This window comes from Pelobates fuscus, chromosome 2, assembly GCF_036172605.1.
Source record: "Pelobates fuscus isolate aPelFus1 chromosome 2, aPelFus1.pri, whole genome shotgun sequence".
Lineage (NCBI taxonomy): Eukaryota > Metazoa > Chordata > Amphibia > Anura > Pelobatidae > Pelobates > Pelobates fuscus.
In genome coordinates, this window is record NC_086318.1 from 212,317,184 (window position 1) to 212,344,075 (window position 26,892).

Here is a 26,892-nt window from a genome sequence, read left to right on the forward strand (position 1 = left end):
ATTTTTTCATGTTTACCTGCTTCTACATTCTTATGCTTTCCACACCCACTCCAGGGGGATACTGATCTAACCGATCAGTGTTCTATCCCTAGGAATGCTGGAAATGGGAGTGAATTGAGTCTACCTGACAGATTTATGTGCAGTTGGAAGATCTCTTCACTTTGCAACATCCTGACAGGGGGACAAGATATGGAGTCTGATCAGTGAAATGCAGAGCAAGTTTCAGGTTTTTCTCTCCTGTTGCTGCACAACAATGCCCTATTTCTGTCATTAGTGGACTGGCCTGAAACTGAGATAGATGGAAAAAGGGAGGGAAGGAGGCTGAAGAAGCTCCCATAGCTTAGATGAGTGCCAACAATGCAATCTGATAATGTTTATAAATATTTATCAAACTAAAGTTTTTCTTGCTTTAGTTTGATTTGTATATTTGTTTAAATGTGTTTGTAATGTGTCAAGTAATGCATGTGCCTTTAATAATGCAAGCAATACTCCATGTACCATGGCTACTATAGTGATTTGAATGATCATGGTGCCTGGATTCTGTATGTGTAGACTTTCACACAGCACATGGAGTTTAACCTCTCTGCAGACGGAGGTGGTGTTACATTACAGGTCTGTGTCGCTAATGTAAATTCTGTGCAAATTTCATGTCGTCATCATGTACTTCAATAGAGGCACATACCACCCACTGTCCTCCTCTCAGCCTTTCCTCCCCATACACCCCCCACCCATAAGCAATGGGGAATGATTTTAAAGACGGAGGATCGATTTGAAGGGAGAACTTGGCCACGGCATTGTTATACATTTTTTTTTATATATTTTTTTTCTTTACTTTCATCAGGGGGCAAGCAGCACAGCAAGGGTTATGCTAACCTAAACCAGTGTTTTGTTTTGTTTTAAACACTATTTTGTAGTTGGAGAAACCCTTTAAGTCTACTGTTCTTTTCTGTGTTCTTTTCAGAGAATAGAGAAATTACTTATTAACAACGGTTGAAGGGGTTTCCAGCAGTCAGTGCATGTGTTGTGTGTACAGGCTAAAAGTCGCCTAACTACCCTAAGTCCCTCTAGTGGATGTCTGGTAGACAGCCACTGGAGGTGGAGTTAACCCTCAAAGGTTATTATTGCAGTTTATAAAAAAAACTCCAATAATTACCATTGCAAGGTTAAAGGACAGTGGACCCAGTCTACTTCAATAAACTGAAGTGGTCTGGGTGCCTGTAGTTTCGTTTTAAATATGGGATGTATAGATAACAAATAAATACAGAATAAAACAGCAATTGCAAGTAAAGAAATTACAATGTTTTAAATACAAAGTTGCAGAATTGTAATTTTTTTTTTAGTTCACTCTTAAAGAGACAGTCTAAGCACTAAATGATTTCATCTCAGTTATTTTGAATGGTTTTGGAGCATATTTGCTGTCGCTGCAGACTTGCACAAAGCCATTTCTGAGAAGCTTTTTACACATTACAAGTTCCATTCCACTACTGTCTGTCAGAAAGACAACCTATATGGGGCTATAGACTAATATAAACTTAAATAATGCTTCTCTATAAGTCATTTGGCATTTATCATCATTGTTGCTGAGCTCACCAGAGGAAGAATGGAATGCAAAGAGGAAGTCATGCTGGCATTTGATAACAGATAAATTTAAAGACGATTTAAAAGAATTTTTGTTTCAAGAGGGTATCAAGAAACTAGATAAAGGAAGAGAGCTACATAAAAATTGAACAATGCTAGCAGTCAGCAGGCAAATAATTAAAATAAATCTTGGCGGTGCGAGTGTTAATCAAGCCACCACATTCAATTGTAAAAATAATTAAAAAAAATAGAAAAACCTATGAGGGTCAATATGTTAACCATATTAGTACAAGGGATGTGTAGACTCTATTATTAGGGTGAAGAGAGTAGGTAGGTTTTTTATTTTGCGATGGCTAGGGCTTGTTGACCTCTAGCCACCTGAGGGGGAAGACATGCTATGTCCACTATTCCCATTGTCACCCCCACCTAAAGCCCATGGATGAGTTTAGGGGTGGACAAAGACATTCATTATTTTGCTTTTAAATAGCCCTCACCCGCCGTCTATGGGACAGTGTGACATCCCACCTATTATTTAAAAAATAGCACCCACCCACTGCCTAGAGGTAGAGGATGGGGAAGACAGATTAGTGTGTCTCCCGTTTTAAAGTCCCCACCCAGTACCATGAGTGTGGGCTGGGAGACTGTGGGATGTCCCCTCCCAGTTATTAAATGACTAGCCCGCACCTGCTGCTCACTTATATACATGCAAGTGGATGAGAAATAGCAAATGTGCATCCTGCTGGATGCTTCTGTCCTGATTTTGTAAATATTCCAGATCGTATATCTTGTATAGGGTTTGGATGTGAAAAGCACTGATTTTAAGCCAAATGCATCTGGCTAATTGGTGCAGATTCACTCGGGTTGCCTGGATTCAGACTGGAATTCGTATTAGTAAATGTGAGAAATGCCATTCGGGTTGGAATTTGTCCATTTTCACTCGATTTGCTCCATTTGAACAAAATCTAGAATAGTTAAATAGTTAATAGCTGTTAGAAAAGATAAAATAAATCATATATCCTGCCTATGAGTATTAATAAGGAAAATTAGGGTATTTGTAGTATTACATCTTGATATATCTACTATTATAAAATAAAAATAATATCTGAAAGTGGACACATTTCACTATTCGCTATACCGTAGCACTTTGTTAACAATAAACTCACAAATTTAAACTGTGCTAAATATATATAATGCAGCAAAATAATAATAACCAAAGTACTATACAAAAATGATAATAAAGAGACAATGATAAAGAGTACTAAATAATTTATTGCTCATAATTCACATGAATAAGAAGGCATTTATTGAAAATATAATTGTTTCATACACTAGTTGTTGTGCAACAGTACATGTCATACATTTTTGTGCATGTGTAAAAATGTACCTTATAGAGCATCCCTTGCAGTCACCTTCTCGGTCCCGGTAATTCCATAGACCAATAGGCTTGCTGTCTAGGAATGTTTCTCCCATACAACCATAGAATGTTGTTGTTTTAACAGCATCCGCTTTCTGTAAATGAAAGAAATATTTAAGGTGTAAGCAGATATTGATTTTAGTGTATAGGTTTATATATGCCTATGTGATTTATAGTTTCATAGTGTTTACCATCATATGCCATACTAGAACACAAAAAGCAATAAATTTAATGGAATGTGAATCAATACGATGAAATACAGTAATTGGTCGGACTTCTAGACCATACAAGGTTAATGATTTCTTCCATATAAAGGTTTAAACACACATAATTCATTTTAATTTTTGGAGATGCTTAATGCCCAGATTGTTTTTTGAACCAGCAGTTTAGTTAAAGTAAACATGTTTTTGAATCTGCCTAATAACAGCTTCATATCTCTATTAGCAGCAACCACGAGAAATTGTTGTCTGGATTTGGTAACAGCTTTCAGTTGTGGTTGCTATATGTAAAGGATATAAAAGCATAGTACTCAATCCCAAAGCAAACATTCTGTGTTACTCCAGTTCCAATAAAATATCTTGCTGCGACTTGTCAATAAAAAAACAAAAAAAAATATCAATAAGAGAGAAAAGATACACTCATGGGTCTTGTCCAATGTTTTCCACAGTTCATTCATAGCACTATAGCATCAATATTTCAAAGACTCTCGGATCTTTGTTGGGAAGGTTCAAACTGTTGATAGTATGATGTTGTAACTTTTACAACTCCGCTCTTTTTATCTCTGATACCTTCACAGCCTAGCAAGAAAGATATTCAAATGTGGGTGGGCTACAAAATCTTACAAAACAAAGTGCTATAGCATTTACATTTTTTTTAAATGGTTCTGTCACTTTTGGGGTTTCAGCTTATTTTGCAGAGGTGATATGGTCAATGGCAAGGTAGCCTATGGCGGTCAGAAGGGAAGGTCAATATACTTATCTAAACCTCTCCTTTGACTTCTACTATTTTGTCAAAGTTACAGTTCATGGTATCTTTATCTGACATGGTATCTTCATCATTTTGTATTCTTGCCCATTCAACTGAGTAGAAGATGAGACTAGAGAAGAGCAGGTGAAACTCTGGATCTTAGATGATCATAAATGATCATGTGACTAAGCAATGAGATGCCACAAGTATCTATTGTGCATTGTATGAGAACATACCTGTGCCAACCAGCTTTTACTTGCAGAGGCTGATAGGAATGAAAGGATTTGGCAGCAGAAACTCTACTCCTTACCAGATTTTTACCAAAAATGTAGCCATCATCTTAATTTTTAATACATTTTGCTGCACATTTCAAAAGTAGCGATGTTACTTTAAGATACAAAAGCCCCAGGGCCAGATGGTGCAAACCCACACAATCATAAGAAGAATAGTTTTATATTATACGCAAACTGCTGTTTTTACCATCTAGTATTCTTTCTTTACTGGAATCTTAGTAAAGGCCTGGCAAAAAGCAGGTCGTGTCCATATTTAAAAGGTATCAAACTCTGGTCCACAATATTACAGAACTGTAAGCATAATGTCCATGGTGAGATTTTTTTTGTTTAGCATTATTAAGGCAAAACTTTGCAGGAATACATTTTGAACAGCTATGCCATTAGTAAGAATCGATATTGCTTAATAAGAAGAGAACAAGTCAAACTAACGTAATTGCTTTATTTGATGTTAGTAGAAGTATAGATTCTTAAAATATAAAAACAGAATTAGGATATTTAAATAAAATTATTATAAATTAACATTTGGCTCAAAATGTAATGTTTCCTAGATTGTCAAATCTTTTGTGATGTGGCAAGTCAAAATGTCACTGTAGTATAGCAAGGTTTTAGCTAATTATCTCACCATCTGGTATCCCAATGACAAAGACATTTGTCAGTATATATATATATATATATATATATATATATATATGTTATTTGTTATATATATATATATATATATATATATATATATATATATATATATATATATAAAACAAATCAAGAACCTCGGTGGGCAGCTTTCAATATCTGAATCATTATTTAGAAAGTCCAGCTCAAAAAAAAGGCCAATAAACTGTTTATATTTTCTATATATCCCCCTTGAGTATGCATTTCCTTGACTAATCTGACATGTGATTAAATGTTAGCAACCAGTCATTTAGATTTAGGATGTTACCATAGAAACAAGCATATAAACCACGGGGAGCATACAGAGAAGAAATGTTCTATTTTGTATTTATCCAAATAAAGTCTGGTTATAATAACATAACCTTCTCTTAAGTTGACTCTTTCAAAACTCCCCAGACATCTATTCTTTTGAATACTGCGTATTGAATGATCCACAAAACCAGCTACATGCAAACTAGAGACAAAGAGAGACAAAGTGGCAATAGTTATTTTTTTTTTCTTATTACTGGCATTTATAAAGTGCCAACATATTCACATATCACTGCTAAGTGCTGCATATCAATCATATTCGTTTAACCAGTACAGATATTTTTCACTTGTAGTTTTAGATCAGTTTTTGCATTTTTGAGAATCTAGGATAAGATACAGCGCCTAGGCAAATTTTTCACTATGTGATCTTTCTCTGTTTCCACTACAGATGAGCTCCCTAATTAGATCTAATTTGGGGGAAAAAATACCCTTTTATCTATCTGTGTGCTTTTTTAAATTTACAATATAACAATTTTGAAATGGTACAAAATAACAAATAGTATTATATAATTGTATTTTTTAAATTTATTATTGTATAAATGTATTGTCCTTGCAGTATTAACATAAAACATTTAATGTGATATTATAGTTACATAATTGCATGTGTCCATCAAGTTCAGCCTTTCTCACATCTGTTTTTTTGCTGTTGATCCAAAAGAAAGCAAAAAATCCAGTTTGAAGCACTTCCGATTTTGCAACAAACTAGGCAATTATTACTTATTGACCCCAGCATGGCAGTCAGATTTATCCTTTGTTTTGGCCCTATATAATTTGTATAATGCTATCAGATCCCCTCTGAGGCACCATTTTTCTAAACTACAGAGGATTAAATTAGTTAATCTTTCTTCGTAACTAAAATGTTCCATTCCTTTTATTAATTTTGTAGCCCGCCTCTACACTTTTTCTAGTGCCATGATATCCTTCTTTAGAACAGGTGTTTAAAATTGCACAGCATATTCAACATATGGTCTTACCAGTGATTTATAAAGAAGGAAAATTATATTCTCATCCCGAGAATAATTGCCTCTTTTTTACATAACAATATCTTACTCGCCTTAGCCACTGCAGATTGACATAGCACATTGTTGCTTAGTTTGTTGTTTATAACAATTTCCAAATACTTCCCATGTGTTGTTATCCCTAATTCCCTACCATTTAAGGAATAAGTTACTTGTGCATTCATTACACTGAAGTGCATAACTTTGCATTTTTCGACATTAAATTTCATCTGCCCTTTGAGTGTCCAGTCTCCCAGTCTATCTAAATCCCTCTGCAATAAAGTAATATCTTGCTCACATTTTATTACAGTTTTGTGTAATCTGCAAACACTAAAAATTTACTTTTTAACATACACAAATTTCAATATCATTTATAAATATGTAAAATAGAAGCGGTCCCCGAACATCTTTTGTCCAGATCTATACTTTTACTTGCTTCTCTGTAGAATGCAATTACATTAGTTTGACATGACTTATGTTTCATAAAACCAAGGGTGTGGAGTTTCCCGATTTGGTCTCAAACTAGGCTATTTATTTGCATTTGCTGCCTAGTTAAAATGTAACCAGTTCTCAGTTGGCTGGTACTAAATACAAATATTGCACAAAACTGAAATTGTCCTCCAGGAAGAGACTATTCCAACTAAATGACTGACAGCTCAAGAGGGTCGCCCTAAAATTAGAAAAAAAAAAATATCACCAGAATTACTTTTAATAGTAAGGCTGTGGGAACATGGTATTTGCATCATAACCACTTTAATACATCAAAAAGATTGTGTGGCATTGTGTCTCTTTAATAAACCTAACAGGAAAGAAGTGATGATGACATTATTTAATGTCAGGACTTCCACTCCTTGGCATGGATGCGACCATCACACAGGTCCCACAGACTTTAGATAAATATCCCCCAACCAACAGATGCCTGCTCATTCCAATTAGTAACTTTACTGTTCATAGTTTGAGAGAATGTGTCCATATCACCAAGTATCTCTGGTTAATAGCGATCCATGGGTGTCCGCAAGGGGGGGCAATGGGGGGCACTTGCCCTCCCCTGGATTTTTCAGTTTGTGCCAGTATTTTTCTTTAGAGATTGATAATACACTGCAATACCGTGTGTGGAGAGAGGAAGGGATAGGAAGCTACATCGTATCCCTGCTTCTTTCTCCTGACTAAAAACCACTGGGGAGCAGCACAGAGTGCAGCCAGCAACTCCCACACTGCAGAGACAGCCTACAGATCAGTTAAGTGAGAGATGGGGAGAGACAGCCTACAGATCAGGTAAGTGAGGGATGGGGGGTTGCCTACAGATTAGGTAAGTGAGGGATGGGGGTCAGCCTACAGATCAGGTAAGTGAGGGATGGGGGGAAGCCTACAGATCAGGTAAGTGGGGGATGAGGGGCAGCCTAGAGATCAGGTAAGTGGGGGATGAGGGGCAGCCTAGAGATCAGGTAAGTGGGGGATGAGGGGCAGCCTAGAGATCAGGTAAGTGAGGGATGGGGGGGGGTCCAGCTACAGATCAGATAAGTGAGGCATGGGGGGCAGCATACAGATCAGGTAAGGGAGGCATGGGGAGACAGCCTACAGATCAGGTAAGTGAGGGATGGGGGGCAGCCTACAGATCAGGTAAGTGGGGGGGCAACCTACAGATCAGGTAAGTGGGGGATTGGGGGTAGCATACAGATCAGGCAAGTGACATATGGGGGCAGCCTACAGATCAGGTAAGTGAGGGGTGGGGGCATCCTACAGATTAGGTAAGTGAGGCATGGGGGGCAGCCTACAGGTCTCGGGGGCAGCCTACAGGTCACGGGGGCAGCCTACAGATCAGGCAAGTGAGGTATGGGGGGTGGCAGCCTACAGATCAGGCAAGTGAGGTATGTGGGGTGGCAGCCTACAGATCAGGTAAGTGAGGAGGCAGCCTACAGATCAGGCATGTGAGGTATGGGGGGTGGCAGCCTACAGATCAGGTAAGTGAGGAGGCAGCCAACAGATCAGGTAAGTGAGACATGGGGTGCAGACTACAGCTCAGGTAAGTGAGGGATGGGGAGACAGCCTACAGACCAGGGAAGTGAGGCATGGGGGGCTGCCTACAGATCAGATAAGTGAGGGATGGGGGCAGCATACAGATCAGGTAAGTGAGGCATGGGGAGGCCGCCTACAGATCAGGTAAGGGGGGCATGGGGGTGCAGCCTACAGATTAGGAAAGTGAGAGATAAGGGGCAGCATACAGGAAGAATCAGCAAGGAGCAAGAATTTAAAGTAGGAGAAGGTGCAGAAAGGAATAGGAACAGAAATGAGTAGGAAGGGACATCAATGAGCTGGAAGGGACAGAAGGAGCAGAAAGGTAAAGTAGGAGAAGGAGCAGAAATGAGTAGAGAGGGGCAGAAATGAGCAGAAAGGGTCTGCATGGAGCAGGAAGTGTCTGCAAGGAGCAGAAAGGGTTAGCAGGGAGCATGAAGGGTCTGCAAGGAGCAGAAAGAGTCAGCAAGGAGCAGGAAGGGGCTGCAGGGAGCAGGAAGGGACTGCACGGAGCAGAAAGGGGCAGCAAGGAGAAAGATGGGTCTTCAAAGTCAGGAAGGGAAGGAGCACAAAGGTAAAGGAGCAGAAAGAATCAGAAGGAGCACAAATGTAAAGTAGGAGAAGGAGCAGAAAGGGGGCAGCAATGAGCTGGAAAGAGCAGCAATGAGCTGGAAAGAGCAGCAAAGAGCAGAAAGGGGCAGCAAAGAACTGAAAGGGGCAAAAGGAGCACAAAGGTAAAGTAAGAGAAGGAGCAGAAAGGAACAGAAATGAACAGGTAGGGGCAGCAAGAAGCAGGAAGGGTATGCAAGAAGCAGGAATGGGCAGAAAGAAGCAGGAAGGGGCAGCAAGTAGCAGGGATGGACAAACGGAGCACAAAGGTAAAGGAGTAGAAAGAAAGGTCTGCAAGGAGAATGAAGGGTCTGCAAGGAGCAGAAAGAGTCAGCAAGGAGCAGGAAGGGGCTGCAAGAAGCAGGAAGGGGCAGCAAGGAGCAGAAAGGGGCAGCAAGGAGCAGAAAGGGGCAGCAATGAGCAGGAAGGGATGGAGCACAAAGATAAAGGAGTAGAAAGAATCCAAAGGATCACAAAAGTAAAGTAGAAGAAGGAGCAGAAAGGGCCAGCAAGGAGCTGGAAAGGACAGCATGGAGTAGAAAGTGTCAGAAAGGAGCTGGAAGGGACAGAAGGAGGGCAAAGGTAAAGTAGGAGAAGGAGCAGAAAGGAATAGAAATGAACAGGAAGGGGCAGCAAGGATCAGGAAGGGGCAACAAGAAGCAAGAAGGGTCTGCAAGAAGCAGGAAGGGGCGACAAAGAGCAATAAGGGTTAGCAAGCAGCAGGAACGGTCTGCAAGGAGAAGAAAGGGACAGGAAGGGACAGAAGGAGCACAACGGTAAAGGAGCAAAAGGATCAGAAGGAGCACAAAGGTAAAGTAGAAGAAGGAGCAGAAAGGGCCATCAAGGAGCTGGAAAGGGCAGCAAGGAACTGGAAGGAGCGCAAAGGTAAAGTAGGAAAAGGAGCAGAAAGGAATAGCAATGAGCAGAAAGGGGCAGAAGGAGCAGGAAGGTAAAGGAGCAGAAAGGTCAGAATGATCACAAAGGTAAAGTATGAGAAGGAGCAGAAAGTAAAAACAAGAAGCAGAAAGGGCCAGCAAGAAGCAGGAAGGTAAAGTAGGAGAAGAAGAAGGAACATAAATGAGCAGGAAGGTGTAGCAAGGAGCAGAAAGGGGCAGAAGGAGCACAACGGTAAAGCAGGAGAAGGAGCAGAATGGGTCTGAAAGGAGCAGAAAGGGATCAGGGAGAGAAAGGAGCAGAAGGGCACAAAAGAAGCAAAAAGTAGCAGAAAAGTAAAGGAGCAAAATAAGCCAAGGAGGAGAGAAGACAGTGTCAGAAGAATTAGAAGTCTGTGTCAAATAAAGAAGAAGAAAAGATTTGAGCAAGAAGGACAAGTGAAGTGATCCCTCTACTTTATTCTGGACACCACATCATAATGCTTTGGAATCTGAGCCTGGCAGGGAAACTTTGGACCTTCTCATCTTCCCAGGTAAAAAAAAAAATCTCAGTGTTAATGTGTCTTTTATTTACTGAGTGTCAGGAAGCACAGAGTACTGTTGGGTAGGGGTGTCGCTGATTGACTAAAGCGGCCAGCTGGCACTCTAAGCCAATCAGTAGTTCCCCATTCACAACAAGTAAATAATTTTTATGAACCAGGAGCTCTAGCCAATCAGTGGCACCCATGCCTGACGTCAATCTGCACTTCCTGACATTCCGTGTCAGAAGGTGAATTCCACTGAGCGACCTGGAGATCTGGAGCTGGAGGACGTATTTGGGGTTAAACCATTTGAGAGAGGTTTAACCCCTAAAGGAAAGAGAGCACACAGGGGCCTCCTGGCATTGTAGCATTTTAATTTAGATGAAGTTGTTATGGTGACCAGAATGTTCCTCTAATTTATTTAAAGGAACACTTTAGTGACAGGAATACAGTATTCCTGACACCATAGTTATGAAGATGCTATTTACCCTGGTTTTATGTGATAAGGACTATGCCCCTCCCCTTCATGACACTGTCAAAAAAAAACTACCATCCCCCCTACCCCCCCGGAACAATTCCTGCGGACGCCCATGTAGCGATCCACAGGAAGTCTGTTTCTTTCTTTACAAGGGTTATTAAATATGCAAATGTGCTTCCAAATGTGTAAATTTTGATGCATTTTTTGCATATATTTTTATGTACATATTTCCCCAGTTTTGGCTTATTTTTAAACAAGACAACATTTTTTCAGCTTGAATTGGCATTTTTGGAGTTAACCTTTGAATTTATGAATACCTACTTCAGAAATATTTCACATCTTTTAATGCGTAAATTATACCCACCTGCATTGCAACAAATATGTTTGACAAATGTACTAATCTAACATCTTGATATACTTAAACCAATTTGTGGTAGCAAAGGCCATGTATTTCTCCATAAACAATTACAAGAACATAGCAGTAGTGCTTAAAGGATTATAAACACGGCATTAGTTATAGACTTCAGTATTAGTTTTACAATACCTTTACTTTACCGGTCAAGCCACCAACAAAAAGTAGGGCATTTGCATCCACATCCAAAATTGTATAACCAGGCAGTGAGGCAGAACTGTACACAGCAGGCAGTGTGGCTACACCCGGACCCTCTAATGCTTGGACAGAAATTGTACCATTGATTCCAGATCTGCAATGAGACCAGGAGAATTATACACAGGTGAATCAAAAAGTCATGAACAAGTCTTAAAACAGACAAATATCTGTAATTTGCCTATGATGATTTATGCTAATATATTCTAGATATAAGCTTAGGATAGCATAGGTCATATTTGCATTCCGTGTTATGTTACATCAATATAGTAAAGGGACGAATCTAACATTCAGCATAGTTCCTGACTATTTTCATTCTTGACTTGATTCGCCTTTTGGATTTAAACACTTACTATACTAGGAATGGAATCGAGATCAGGAAAGAGGTTCAGCGCTGATAGGAAACCAGGGAATATGACAACAAGGCAGCACACCTATAAAAAGGCAGCACATTCCTCTTTTCACTACAGTATTATATTATTTGTTATTTTATTATATGCAAGTTTATTTTATTCAGACCTAACTACTACTGCTTTTTCATCATATTGGAGTACCAAGAATCCTAAGGTGGGGATTATACCACCCATACACCATCCACCGAGCAGTTCGTCTGCTCTATATACCGTGAGTATATTTTATTTAGTTTTAAACATTTTATCAACTATACAGTGAGCACTATATTTTTTATCCTTTTATCCCGAGTTGGACCACTCCACCAAATTATTTTACTAAAGGACAAAAGAGGAGCACCATATATCCTTGAGTGGGGATTATTCCACTTCGTCCTATCCATACCAGAGCTGGATTTAAGCTCTGAATATTGTGAGTAGTTCTACTATTATCTACACAATATTAATTTTTGTTCATACTACACCATTGGAGTTTTCTTTCTCTTCTGTTTTTTCCACATATCCATTTTCAAGCTACGGATATACATCTGGGATTCTACATACCTTTTTATGTACTACTAGGACCACCACCTGCCTATTTGGACATTTTAAATTCAGACTATTAGGTACCGCTGCTATTACTCTCAGGTTATTTCCAACATTTTTTATATTATTTTATTTCACTTGTTTTAGGCGCACCCTTATTCCTTCTTTTCTTTCCACTTACTATACTAGTATTTTTCTGGTATTTACAAGACACTGTATTTCATTTCGTAGGAAAAAGAATAATTGAGAGAAAGGTCCAGACATACAGTATCTCACAAAAGTGAGTACACCCCTCACATTTTTGTAAATATTTTATTATATCTTTTCATGTGACAACACTGAAGAAATGACACTCTGCCACAATGTAAAGTAGTAAGTGTACAGCCTGCACAACAGTGTAAATTTGCTGTCCCCTCAAAATAACTCAACACACAGCCAATTAATGTCTAAGCCGTTGGCAACAAAAGTGAGTACACCCCTAAGTGGAAATGTCCAAATTGGGCCCAATTAGCTATTTCCCCTTCCCATTGCCATGTGAATCATTAGTGTTGCAAGGTCTCAGGTGTGAATGGGGAGCAGGTGTGCTAAAGTTGGTGTTATCGCTCTCACACTCTCTCATACTGGTCACTGGAAGTTCAACATGGCACCTCATGGCAACAAACTCTGAGGATCTGAAAAAAAAATAATGTTGCTCTACATAAAGATGGCCTAGGCAATGCATGTCAAACTCGCATCCCGCGGGCCGTATACGGCCCACAATGGACATCTTTGCAGCCCGGCAAGCTGCAAGTACATGCTTAGTGTCAAGCAGAGTAGGCACCTGCTTTCCCCACATTGCAGGTGCCTACTCTGCTAACATTTATCTGGCCGGAGGAGAGGAAGGTGGATTCAGCGAGGGAGCTCAGCCTTCCTGCTCCTCACTGCTCCCTTGTGCCTTAACACTAAACTGCGAGGGAGCAGTGAGGGGCAGGAAGGATGGACTCCAGATAGAAGATCCCCACTGGACCCCAGGGATAAATACAATAATGTGAGTGTGTGCAAAAATGTGTAAATGTGCGAGTGTGTGTCTGTCAGAGTGTGTGTCTGTGTGTCAGTGAGTGTGTGTGTCTGTCAGTGAGTATGTGTGTGTCTGTCTGTATGTGTCAGTGAGTGTGTCTGTCTGTCTGTGTCAGTGTGTGTGTCTGCCTGTCAGTGTGTGTGTCTGCCTGTCAGTGTGTGTCTGTCAGTCAGTGTGTGTCTGTCAGAGTGTGTGTGTCTGTGTGTCTGTGCGTGTGTGTCTATCAGAGTGTGTGTGTGTGCCTGAGTGTCAGTGAGTGTGTGTGTGTCTGTCAGTGAGTATGTGTGTGTCTGTGTGTGTCTGTCAGAGTGTGTGTGTCAGTGAGTTTGTGTATGCATGTGTGTGTGTCAGTCAGTGGGTGCGTGTCAGTGAGTGTGTCTGTGTGTGTCAGTGAGTGTGCCTGTGTGTGTCTGTCAGTGAGTGTGTCTGTGTGTGTGTGTGTGTCAGTCAGTGTTGTAATGGCCGCGGCTGGACAGTGGAGGACCTGGAGGTGCACAGAGGCATGCAACGCCACGTCACATTCCAACGTGACGTCGATGTGCTCCACCTTCACAGGGTTTCAAGAAGTAGCAGGAGGATCCGCTTTGGCATAGGGTGCAGACTGCGTCATTTGGGGTATACCAGAGGCCGGACTGCGGTGTCGCATACAGGCAATGGCAATGTGAGTAGAGTCTGCTTGTTGGCTAAAGGGGGGTGCCGGGATTTAGTATATGTGGGGGAGGGGGGATTTAGTAGAGGGGGTGCTGTGGTTTAGTAGAGGGGGATGCTAGGGTCTTATTTATAATGTACTTTTCAAAATAAACCTATGTTTCTATGAAAATTTAAGATTTTTTTTTTGCGTCCCACATAAACTTAAACCTTGTTTATTTGGCCCTTGCTAGACTTTGAATTTGACATTCTTGGCCTAGGCTATAAGAAGATTGCCAAGACCCTGAAACTGAGCTGCAGAAGGGTGGGCAAGACCATACAGCGGTTTCACAGGATAGGTTCCACTCAGAATAAGCCTCGCCATGGTCGACCAAAGAAGTTGAGTGCACGTGCTCAGCGTCATTTCCAGAGTTTGTCTTTGGGAAATAGATATAAGAGTGCTGCCAGCATTGGTGCAGAGGTTGAAGGGGTGGAGGGTCAGCCTGTCAGTGCTCAGACCATACACCGCACACTGCATCAACTTGGTCTGCATGGCTCATTCAGGGAACCGAACCATGAATGCTAAAACGTACATGTACTGTGACATACTGAAACAGAGCAAGATTCCCTTCCTTCGGAGACTGGGCCACGGGGCAGTATTCCAACATGATAACGACCCCAAACACATCTCCAAGACGACCACTGCCTTGCTAAAGAGGTGAAGGTAAAGGTGATAGACTGGCCAAGCATGTCTCCAGACCTAAACTCTATTGAGCATCTGTGGGGCATCCTCAAATGAAAGGTGGGGGAGCGCAAGGTCTCTAGCATCCATCAGCTCAGTGATGTCGTCATGGAGGAGTGGAAGAGGACTCCAGTGGTAACCTTTGAAGCTCTGGTGAACTCCATGCCCATAAGGGTTAAGACAGTGCTGGAAAATAATAGTGACCACACAAAATATTGACCCTTTTGGCCCAATTTGGACATTTCCACTTAGGGGGGTAATCACTTTTTGTTGCCAACGGTTTAGACATTAATGGCTGTGTGTTGAGTTATTTTAAAGGGGACAGCACATGTTATACAGGCTGTACACCTACCACTTTACATGGTAGCAGAGTGTCATTTCTTCAGTGTTGTCACATGAAAAGATATAATAAAATATTTACAAAAATTTGAGGGGTGTACATAGCTTGAAGCAGCATTTATTGTAAGCAATTTGGCTTTATGGGAAATAGTTGCTACATATACAATGGCTACACAGAGTTCAATGCAAATCTATTGCATGTATTATCACATACCATTAAAAGATCAAAATTGCACTCTGGGCTTGAATGATGGCCAAACACAGGAGTAATAAACCTATTAGACATCTTAATCTGAAACTCAGCTTTCTATAAATTCATTCTAATGGCATTTCCCTCTCGGTATATGAAGCTGATTATAGTGGTAATCAATTTTCCCCATGACTAGGATAACTCAAATGAAAGATAAAATGAAGAGATATATTCACAATATGGAAAAATTCAATGTTTACATATTAAGCTTACCAAATAGGATATAAAAATAAAGCACATCACATGCACGGCACGCCACTTGCTCCAGTAAATTATATTGTTTTGAGATACATTTCTAATACTATAGTAAAGAAGAGCAATTGAATTTATGCTGCTTTTAACTTGCTATTTGCCATGAAATGTTGAGCACTAAACACATTAACGTCAAGTTCTGACTATATTAAAATAGTTCAATATACAGTAGAACTGTACAGTAAAACAATGTTTTGGTTGGATATCGTTTTTTATTTAATATAAAAATAAAAATTTAAACACACCTCGAAGCTTCGATCCTGTACCAATTCTGGTCATTGATGTTTAAATCTGGATATTCAACACGTCCAACCCCTGACCCAACATCCCACAAGAAGTTGACTTTACCCTTCCGCATCTCAATGGCTAAGAAGTCAGTCTAGAAAGAGAACAATACATTCCAAACATTAATAGAACATAAGGAAACATACACATGTATATACATACATACAGTATCTCACAAAAGTAAGTACACCCCTCACATTTTTGTAAAAATGTTATTATATCTTTTCATGTGACAACACTGAAGAAATCCATAATAGGTAGTGGAACTGCACTCAGACCCTCCCAGGAATCCTTGGTTGCTAACTGGATTGGTCCTAATACCAAAAATGTAGAATATACCAATACCACTGAGGGGTGTACTCACTTTTGTTGCCAACGGTTTAGCTATTAATGGCTGTGTGTTTAGTTATTTTGAGGGGACAGCAAATTTACACTGTTATACAGGCTGTACACTTACTACTTTATATTGTAGCAGAGTGTCATTTCTTCAGTGTTGTCACATGAAAAGATATAATAAAACATTTACAAAAATGTACATAAAAAAATCAGTTGAGTCATAGAATAACCAAAAAAAAAAAAAAAACACTAAAGCTTATTTTATTTATTAAAAGCCCTAAAACATCTAAAACATCAATTCTGCAGTCCTAGACCTTCTTGAGTAATGGAATCTAAAGTAAATGTTTAATACATGTAATATCAGTGCAAGGACACCAGCACTGACATCAGATGCATCAAACACTTCAAAGCATAGAATATAGCTGTACAGAGCAAAGATATGTTCTTTCCAACCAGGCTCCTCTTTTAAGTGGGAATGTGATGGGGTCTTTGTAAAAAATAATAAAAGACTCCATTAGTGACATTTGCATTTTTAAAAAAGTTTCACTCTCATTTCAAGACAAGAACATTAAAAAAAATATTAGAATTGTGCATATAATAATAATAATAATAATAATAATAATAATAATAATAATAATAACAAAAAATAAAATAAATAAATGTGCATGGAGAAAATTCTGCTTTTCAAAATCATCTTTTCAGACACCAGAAATTTGGTCAGATGTCAGTTCTGCTTGTTTGAGTGTTGATTTAGGAACTGAATCAAAAGAGAAAACCACAAAACACAAACATGGGTTAATCAGTATTTATTTTGCAGTACACTGATAGAAGCATTTTCCCGTAATTCATTTCCTGGTTTTGGAATTTGGAATTCAGAATACTGACAGCCCCCCAATGAACATGTTCGGCATTGCACGTTTCAGTTTGTCCGGTATTTGGGTATGTTTTGGCTCAGAATTCTAGAATTCTGCTCAACACTTAATCACCCCAAATTCAGCCAAACTGCAATTTAGTCTGGAACAAATCTAGTAAATATTCCAGTATAAAATACTTAGGTAAGTAACATGAATATATAAAGATGAATATTTTGGTATATATTAATGTGGAAAGAGTGAAAGGGTTAATATTTTGAGAATTGTCAAAATAAAATAAAATCTTTAAAACATGTTTTGTTTTTTTAGTGCATGCAATTTTTAGGGTGCAGTTTATAATCATGGACAGACTAAAACCAGGATAATCAGGATAAAGAAAAAGTACTTACATATTTATTGCTTCCAAGGTAAAACAGCAGATTGTCTGGGGCTGGTGTTTTCACATTTAGTACAATTGTGTTATATCTTCCTTTCTTAATGTCAGGTTTATAGGTGCGAATGCAGTCCCCTCCAGAAGATACAGAGACTTTGATCTAGAAAAATAACAAAGAAAACATCATTTCTTACACATTCTTAAATAAATGATGAGCTTTAATGTGACACATATAGCTGGCTTTACTTTATACAATTTTGTGCAATTCCATCAAACAAGAATGTTATTTGTAACTCAAGCACTTGGGACATCCTTATAAATTCACTTTCTTTCTGAAAGAATATTGATCAAAGTAGGTCTACTTTTTGCATTAGAAAATAGAAAAATTACTGGTATTTTAAAGACAGTTTTCCCTTCATGTCACTTAAATCGCTTTCAGATGCCTTAAAGGTGGTTTGAAGTGGCACCCAACTGAGTTATTCCTTCCAAGTAAATGTGCCTAGTTTGCTTTTCTTGAAGTCTTGGGGGTCTGTCCTAAGACACTTGCGCTTTATCTATGAAAAAAATAGCCAGCATCAAAAAAAGACTACCCATAAAATAAACTTCCATTGATTTTTTTAGCTCTTTTCATGTCCCTAATGTACTGCTAAAATAATAAAATGATGATTCATTATGAATGTTGATTCATCATGCATAACATATACCAAAATAGTGTTTAAATATTTTGTTTTGAATATATATATATATATTAAATAGATTTTGCAGTTTTTGTAGGTTTCCTACTGTAAAATAATGCTCTTTCTATTCATATTCAATTATTATTGGCACAGACTCTTGTAACTATTACAATACTTTTTATCTGACGTCTTTTTTAAAAGACCATAATATTAATACGGCAAGGTGGTTCAACCCCTTAAGGACACATGACATGTGTGACATGTCATGATTCCCTTTTATTCCAGAAGTTTGGTCCTTAAGGGGTTAAGTGACTACAAATTTGATATAGCTACTTATTTGAAAACTTCCACAAGAATTAGTGACCGTATGGGTTTAATGAACGAATATTGAACCACATTAAAAAATGTTACTCTCTCATACCATTTATCTTTACAGATGGCAAACACTGCATGCATAGTTATAACATGACAATATAGCAATGCCTTCTGCCTTCTGAAAATGTTTCTCATTATTATAGGAGACGTATAGCATGGACAGACGCTGATGTGTTGCCAGTATAGCCAGCATGTTAATGTAAATGAGAAGATTGGGTATATAAAATGTTTAGTTGCTATGTAGGGTTTTATGTGGTAAAAGTGGACGGAACCTAGAATGCAGCAGGTAGTTGGGGAAATACAGGAAATTAAGTAAAAATAAGGGATGAGCGGAGAGGTTGTCGGGCTAGCAAGAGTTCAGGACAGGCAGCACAGGTTCATAAATGATAAGGACAAGCAGAGATTCAGATACCATATGCTGTAACTAAACCTTCATTATTTTTGCCCAGGATCAATGTTTCTTTTTTTTTAAAAAAAAAGCGAATTAAGTCTGTGAGCTTTGAAAGCGCTGTTTAGTGAATGAGTGAGTGCACTGGATCTTGTATGCTATAAACATAATTAAAAAAAAAAGAATGAGGATATTTAAACAAGTTTTGCAAATTCTTACAAGTTTGAAGCACAAAAAATAATTATTTAGTTCTTACTACCAGTGGGATAAACAAGTAACTATGAACTTTCAAGGGTTAAATATTGCTAACAAAAAGTAAAGCATATATACATATATATTGCATTAGGAACTGTTATATGTTAGCGTAACAGGTTTATTTTAAAGAACAGATATACTAAATGTGGTAACACCTGGGCAATACAATTAATGTAACAGAATTCCTCAGCAACTCATATCATCCAGGGTTCGGAGAAAGGACCACGGTGAGAGCCTACATTTACAAGCATACAAGTGAGATGTTCTTGATTTCTTACAGAGAGTGAATGAACAGTAGAACTCCTCAGTGAAATCAATGTGCACTTAAAAATTAAAGGTATTGACAGTACAAGCTTTAATAGAATAGCCAATCATAAGGGACATGTTTTTTTTAATCAGCAAACTAAAATATATCTGTACTTAACTCTTTAAACTTAATTTCTGAAACTTTAATTTAAAAAAAATATACTTGCGTAGGGTGGGGCCTGACTGCCACGCCGAGCGGTAGCACATTGGTTGAGCTCAGTGCAGCATTATGTAACTTGTCTACTTTATGGGACTCTAAACTCCTGATTTCTAAGCCTTACAACACTGTACGATTCTTGTCATTCATGAGAGCAGCACTGCCCTCTTTCATACCGGAATAATAGGAGTGGAAGCTCGAGCGACCTATCTACGGCCTTCTCAGCTGAGGACACGTTGAGAAGCGTAATCTCAGCAGCTGTGCCCCATTGTTCCTCCCCCCTGCCAGTGAGGGAGCTGGAATATGACATAATTCTGGCCCTGGCATACTAAATGGCGCGCTGGAGGAGTGAGGAGCTGCCCCACGCTGGACCCCAGGGGAGGTGAGTGTGTGTGTGTTTATCAGTGAGTGAGTATGCATGTCAGTGAGTGTGTGTGTGTGTCTGTCTGTCAGTAAGTGAGTGTCTGTCTGTTAGTAAGTGTCTGTGTGTGTCTGTCAGTGAGTGAGTGTATGCATGTATGTATGTATGTCAGTGAGTGTCTGTGTGTGTCTGTCAGTGAGTGAGTGTATGTATGTCAGTGAGTGTCTGTGTGTGTGTGTGTGTATGTCTGTCTGTCAATGAAAGAGTGCATGTATGTCAGTAAGTGTGTGTGTCTGTTAGTGAGTGTGTGTGTGTGTCTGTCAGTGAGTGAGTGAGTGTATGTACATCAGTGAGTATCTGTGTGTGTGTGTGTGTGTGTGTGTCTGTCTGTCAATGAGTGAGTGAGTGTATGTCTGTCTGTCAGTGAGTGGGTGAATGTATGTCAGTGACTGTATGTCTGTCAGTGAGTGAGTGTATGTCTATCAGTAAGTGCCTGTCTCTGTGCACCTGTGTGTGCGTCTGTCAGTGAGTGAGTGTATGTTTGTCAGTAAGTGTCTGTGTGTGTGTTTGTCTGTCTGTCTGTCAGTGAGTGAGTGTGTGTCTCTCAGTGAGTGTGTGTGTCGGTCAGTGAGTGTGTGTATCTGCCAGTGTGTGTCTGTCAGTGAGTTAGTGACATGAGGGGGCGGCAAAATGGATCTTTGCCTAGGGCGGCAGAAATCCTTGCACCGGCCCTGTAAGCTGGTACCGACTTACCATAAACAAGCTTAATTTTGACTTTCCTTTGTATAGGTACCATCCTGAATTTGTTCTTACCCTCTACCACTCAAAGTATCTCTCTAGCATTTCTCTTACATTTATTTTACATTTAAAATTGTGCTACTGTCTCAATGCCATGCTTATATTTTACTATGTTTAAATATATCGTGCTTGCTTTAGCTGTGACATAGCAAGCTTTCCTGTAACCATTTGCACAACAAAAATAAAGAATTATCAAATAAATAAAATTGCACATTATCTTTACTGGAGTAATAAACAGGTGTATGTCCATTTTCATGATGTTTATTTTCAACAGACAATCAGTTTGCTTAAAGTGGCGCAACGTGCAGTTAGGAACCTAAATGAAGTACAGGATTTAAACTTTGGCCGTGCATTAAGAGATAACTGGGCTTCAAACTTGTAAGTATTTGCAAACCTTGTTTCTATATCCTCATTTGTTTTGTTGATTCCTCAATCCACTCACATGGAGTTGAAGAAAAATAAGAGAGTTAGTTGTGTCCTTAGCAATAACTCTGAAACAGGACCCATAAAAACAAACAAACATACAAACCAAAAACAACAAAAATAAATCTTTAAATAATTGTTACATGTTTACAAAAAAATATAAAGCTGCTTTAAATGTGTTTTAAAGGAACACTATAGTCACCTAAATTACTTTAGCTAAATAAAGCAGTTTTAGTGTATAGATCATTCCCCTGCAATTTCACTGCTCAATTCACTGTCATTTAGAAGTTAAATCACTTTGTTTCTGTTTATGCAGCCCTAGCCACACCTCCCCTGGCTATGATTGACAGAGCCTGCATGAAAAAAAAAAACTGGTTTCACTTTCAAACAGATGTAATTTACCTTAAATAATTGTATCTCAATCTCTAAATTGAACTTTAATCACATACAGGAGGCTCTTGCAGGGTCTAGCAAGCTATTAACATAGCAGGGGATAGGAAAATCTTAATTAAACAGAACTTGCAATAAAGAAAGCCTAAATAGGGCTCTCTTTACAGGAAGTGTTTATGGAAGGCTGTGCAAGTCACATGCAGGGAGGTGTGACTAGGGTTCATAAACAAAGGGATTTAACTCCTAAATGGCAGAGGATTGAGCAGTGAGGCTGCAGGGGCATGTTCTATACACCAAAACTGATTCATTAAGCTAAAGTTGTTCAGGTGACTATAGTGTCCCTTTAAGTGAATGTGGGTGTTTTCAATAAACCCACTGTGCATGGCATTTAATATTTGCACAGTCTGTCGGTAACATACATGGGTGTGATGGAAATAAATAAACGGAAATAAATTCCCGATAAAAATTCTTGTAGCTTAATTCCAGTTTTATTGTAGATATGTTTCAGGTAACACAATGCAGTGCAAGCTGCATCATGGGCACTAATTGATTGGGATGCCTGACAAACCTAATTAAAACTAGGACATATGATTTATATGAAACATATGTTTATGGCTGTACAGAATTATTAAAATATGTAATAAAATGGGGAGTTAAAGGATATGGAAAGACTCTCAGGATTATTTTCAACCTGCATATGGTCAGAATGAGGCATGGACTATAAATAACTGGAAATAATATAATTTACAGGGACTGAATGACATTATAAACCATGAGAAATGAAGCACCATTACTTCAGACAGAGTAAAAATGCCCTTGAGATAAAATTATTTTGAATCATTTCTTTGGCGAGTCATTTATGATTTATTACAAAAAAATGATTATTAACCTTTTTGCGGCCAAGGCAAATACTCTCCAGGGTTCATATTACTAAAAAGAAATTGGTACTAATATTTTTCAGGGTCATATTTTGTGCTTTTATTGTATTTAGTACCCACTGCACAAAAACATATTATTTAGTTCTGACTACCAGTGGGATTAACAAGTAACTATGAACTGTCAAGGTTTAAATATCACTAACACAAAGTATTCTAACGTCTATCTTATAAAATACATTCAAGTTTCTAGAATATATTTTTCACATTTTAAATAATATTACAGTAGATAAAAACAGATTTTAAATTAACAGATGGTTTTAGCAATACCATATCAATGGAATTACTGACAAGAAAACTGTGTACACCCACACCTGGACATAAAAACAGAAAATCACAGGAATTATAAAATAATTAATGTTAAGTTATGCATTTTCTTATACTTAGATCATTCCTATATAAGCTGCTGTTCTTAGATAATGTGGTTATAGTATATCTTAGATAAAATAAGTTCTATAGTACAACAGAACGTAAATAAAAATCTAAAAACTAATGTGCCACCCAGAAAATATTCACAGTCACAAGCCCTACACACACAGCTTAATTACTTTCACTGGTATAACACACATTTAGTCAATTATCCTGCTACACTATTTACTGTTCTTGAGCATTGTTGTATGTTTTATTATATGCACTATATTTATGGTAACTCTAAATATTGGGTAAACAAAAAAAATTATTGTAAAGTTACTATATATATATATATATATATATATATATATATATGTGTGTGTGTGTGTGTGTGTGTGTGTGTGTGTGTAAAAAACTAATAAATTTTGTATCTTGTAATACCTTTTTTATTGGACTAACAGAATTTCTTAATGACAAGCTTTCAAGAGAACCTCCCTTTCTCAAGTCTGAAGCATTTCTGAGCAAGACGACACATAGAATTTGAGTTGTGATACAGGGGTTAAAGCAACATGAGTGCAGATTAGACACAGGTTTGATAGAAAATAGACAACATTCTTGCAGAGGGTGATAAATATTTTTCTGAAGATCAGAGTGAGGGGGGAGAGGGAATAAAAAAACAAGCATATATATATAAAAATTGAAAAAAGTTCTTGCACTCCATGTTCTATTCCAGTACTTGCCCAAAGCTCGTCAGGCCCAGGTCTTTGTAAAGTAAAGCTTTTAATCAGCTTGCCATAAAAAGAACGTTTCAGTTTGCTATACACACACTTTCAGTATATATAGTAATCCAGATAGCACTCCCAGGTCTTTGTAAAGTAAAAGTGTGTGTGTAAGAGATTAGAAAGGGAGAGTTGGGTGCGTTTACAAAAACATAGGCAGAATGTCAAGAGGAGGAGGCTGGAAGGAAGCAGCTGATGTGCCATTAGGTGGCTACCTGGTGGTAGTGCTGGCCCTGATTCAGACTCATCAACAATATGTAGCTCTTAGAAAAGTGGGACATTTGGATAGAAAAAGAGACAGTGGGATTTTGGCCCGAAATAAGGACTGTTCCTCCTAAACAGGTACACTTGGGAGGTGTGTAATTAAACAACACAAATGCATTAGAGAGAAAATAGTAGGTATATTTTAACTATATGGACATTAATCCACACTAATCGCACATGAGACATACACAAAAGACTCTCTGTGTAGGTGGAAAATGTTTTTTGTCAGAAAATAAAGATACAAGGAAATGAAGAATAGAGAAAACAGAATATGTAAAAGCATAGTAAAAATAGCTAGATATTCACTATACTCAGCACAAATTAGTTGAAAACTGACGGACGTAGAAATCTACAGTTGTTATATTGATAGAGATTGATTCAAGCACATCTGCTACGTGCACAATTAAAGCCATAAAATGTGTTATTTCTGCACATTGACTTACTGAGTTGGCTTGTTTGCGTGCTTGATTGATCAGCTCTTTAATCTGAGAGATGTTTTTCCCAATGTTTTCCTGGAGTTCCTTGATAGGTTTAAGTTTATCCAGTAATCGATCTGCCTCCTTTTCAAGGCGTTTGACCTTGTCATCTGCATCCAAAACTTACAGAAAAACAAAACACTCAAAAATAAAAATGTAAACATATTTAAAAAGATGTGTTAGTATCATTCTCCCCATCTCCTTCCAGCTCATTAGGTGGTTCTAAAGAGAAGACAACATTTACCAGACCTACTTGTGGTTCATTTTGCTAGGATGTTGCAGCTCCCTTTCAGTTTGGCTACTTTGGCGCAAAATGTGAAATTCACTTTGAATTCCTAATAATGTCCACATCAGTGAATAACACTGTTTGCAATTACATTTGATTACATTTCATACTTTGTTCTGAAATGTTATATAGAAAAACCCTAACTTAACTGCCTGGTTCATTAATACATCTACAATAAGCTCTTGCACTATCGAAGCAACATACTCAGCATCACTACCTGCCCCTTGTAACATATGATTCATGTCCAGCAACTTAAAGGCACACTCCAGGTACCCAGACCACGTCTGCCCATTGGAGTGGTCTTGGTGTCAACTCCCACCACCCTTAACCCTGCAAGTGTAATTATTGCAGTTTTATGGGATGGAGGTGGGAGGGAGAGGGGCACTGCAGGGTCCTGCAGTGCAAGGAAAACGGATATGTTTTCCTGGCACTGGAGAATCCCTTTAAAGGAACATTACAAGCACTATAGCCACAACAGTGTGCTGTAGTGGTTATGGTGCCTGGAGTTGCCTGGCACCCCCTTATAGTGGTCAAACAATCTTAGGATGGTTTGATTACTTACTTGGGATCTGCTGGGCATTACTCCCGGCCTTCGCTATCTCAGACAGAGAGCTGACCTTTGCTCGTGGATAGGCAATTTGTATCACATTCCAGATGTTGTAGACTGCATCTCCCCTGATGCTTTCAGTCAATGAGCTAGCCTTTCACTGCCTGGCTTTGCTCAAGAAAGCTAATGGAAGCTCCTGCTTAGAAGTTTCCTATTGCCTGTCATAAGTAGTGAAGGTGGGGAACGGCAAATAGCAGATACCAGGTATGAAGTCAAACCATTTTAAAACAGTTTGACTACTTATGTACAATGTGGGGACACGAGGACACATTTGGCATCATAATCTCTACAGCAAGCTGTAGTAGTTATGGGGCTTGGAGGATTGCTCTTATCTCAATTCCCCATTACAATTTTATGACAACTAACAGGTTTGCAGCCTTCTTATTCACAGTATAATAACTTTGGGATAAATTACTGCAAAACTTCACATCATCTGAAAACCAGAAATCTCAGAACAGAACTCTTAAAGGATCACTATAGTGTCAGGAAAACTACGCGGTTTTCCTGACACTATAGTGCCCTGAGGGTGCCCCCACCCTCAGAGTCTCCCTCCCGTGGTGCTGAATAGGTTAAAACCCCTTCAGCAGTTTATCTTTTTCCAGCGCCGGTGACCTCTCTTCCCCCTGCCGACGTCAGCGGAGCAGAATGCGCATGCGCGGCAAGTGCCGTGCGCGCATTCAAGCTGTCAATAGGAAAGCATTTTTCAATGTGGACGCTCTGCATGATGGAGGCATAAAATGCCTCCAGCGTCACAGATGTGCCCCTAGTGGCTGTCCGGAAGACAGCCACTAGAGGCTGGCTTAACACTGCAATGTAAACGTAGCAGTTTCTCTGAAACTGCAAAGTTTGCATCTGAAGGGTTAAAACCTGAGGGACATGGCACCCAGACCACTTCATTGAGCGGAAGTGGTCTGGGTGACTATAGTGTCGCTTTAATTGTCATTCAAACCAAACCTGTGAGAACTACTAATGTGTTATTCATCTGTGTTCTAGTCATATTAAATGTGCAAAGTTAACAAGATTGCATTGTTTTCCCCGGATATATATGAAACATTAGAAAACTAGGTAAACCAGTCTTAATGTATAAAAAAATCCAGTTTCTGCCTACAAAATATGTGTAAATTAATTTATGTTTCTAAGTGTACAAACAAGAGACCTCTGGATTCTTAATTTGAAAATGGCAAGGAATTTATTGAAATAATTAAAAAAAATAAGACTCCAGCACTCGTTAGTATAAGGTGCAATGTGGGTTTGTTTAACCATCACAAAAGGGCAGGCAACGTTGTGACACAGTGTGTGACTCTGAAATATACAGGTACAGCTGGTACTGTGCGTTTATCAATACATATCCGACACTGCACCAGTAATAACCACTATGAGAGATGTAATTACTAGACAAAGCAATCAGCCTTGGAAGCAGCACTATAAAACCAAACTATCTCTGTAATAAGAACAGATGCTGAGACAATCTAATGCAGAACAATGCTAAGTATGCATTACAAAAAAAGAATGTAGAATCTGCCAAAATGATTTTTAGGATATGGTTTGAGAATATGTATCTATGATGTGAAAACAGTTAGCTTTTAAAGAAAATCTATTGTGTTCTACCGTGGTATTGTTATCTGTTATTACCACTGCTAGAACTGTG

The 26,892-nt window shown here is 38.7% G+C and overlaps 1 protein-coding gene across 10 annotated transcripts in view; it reads right to left on the bottom strand.

Moving 5' to 3' along the window:
- Positions 1-26,892, bottom strand: part of LAMA2 (laminin subunit alpha 2) — a 767,184-nt gene that overhangs the window by 89,200 nt on the left and 651,092 nt on the right. For all 10 annotated transcript variants that reach the window (XM_063443147.1, XM_063443149.1, XM_063443146.1 and 7 more), the window contains 5 exons: positions 24,319-24,473; positions 17,433-17,576; positions 15,796-15,929; positions 11,286-11,445; positions 2,963-3,087 (listed from right to left, as the gene is read on the bottom strand). In XM_063443147.1, the coding sequence (XP_063299217.1) occupies positions 2,963-3,087; positions 11,286-11,445; positions 15,796-15,929; positions 17,433-17,576; positions 24,319-24,473 (718 nt within the window). The remainder of the gene's footprint in view (positions 1-2,962; positions 3,088-11,285; positions 11,446-15,795; positions 15,930-17,432; positions 17,577-24,318; positions 24,474-26,892) is intronic.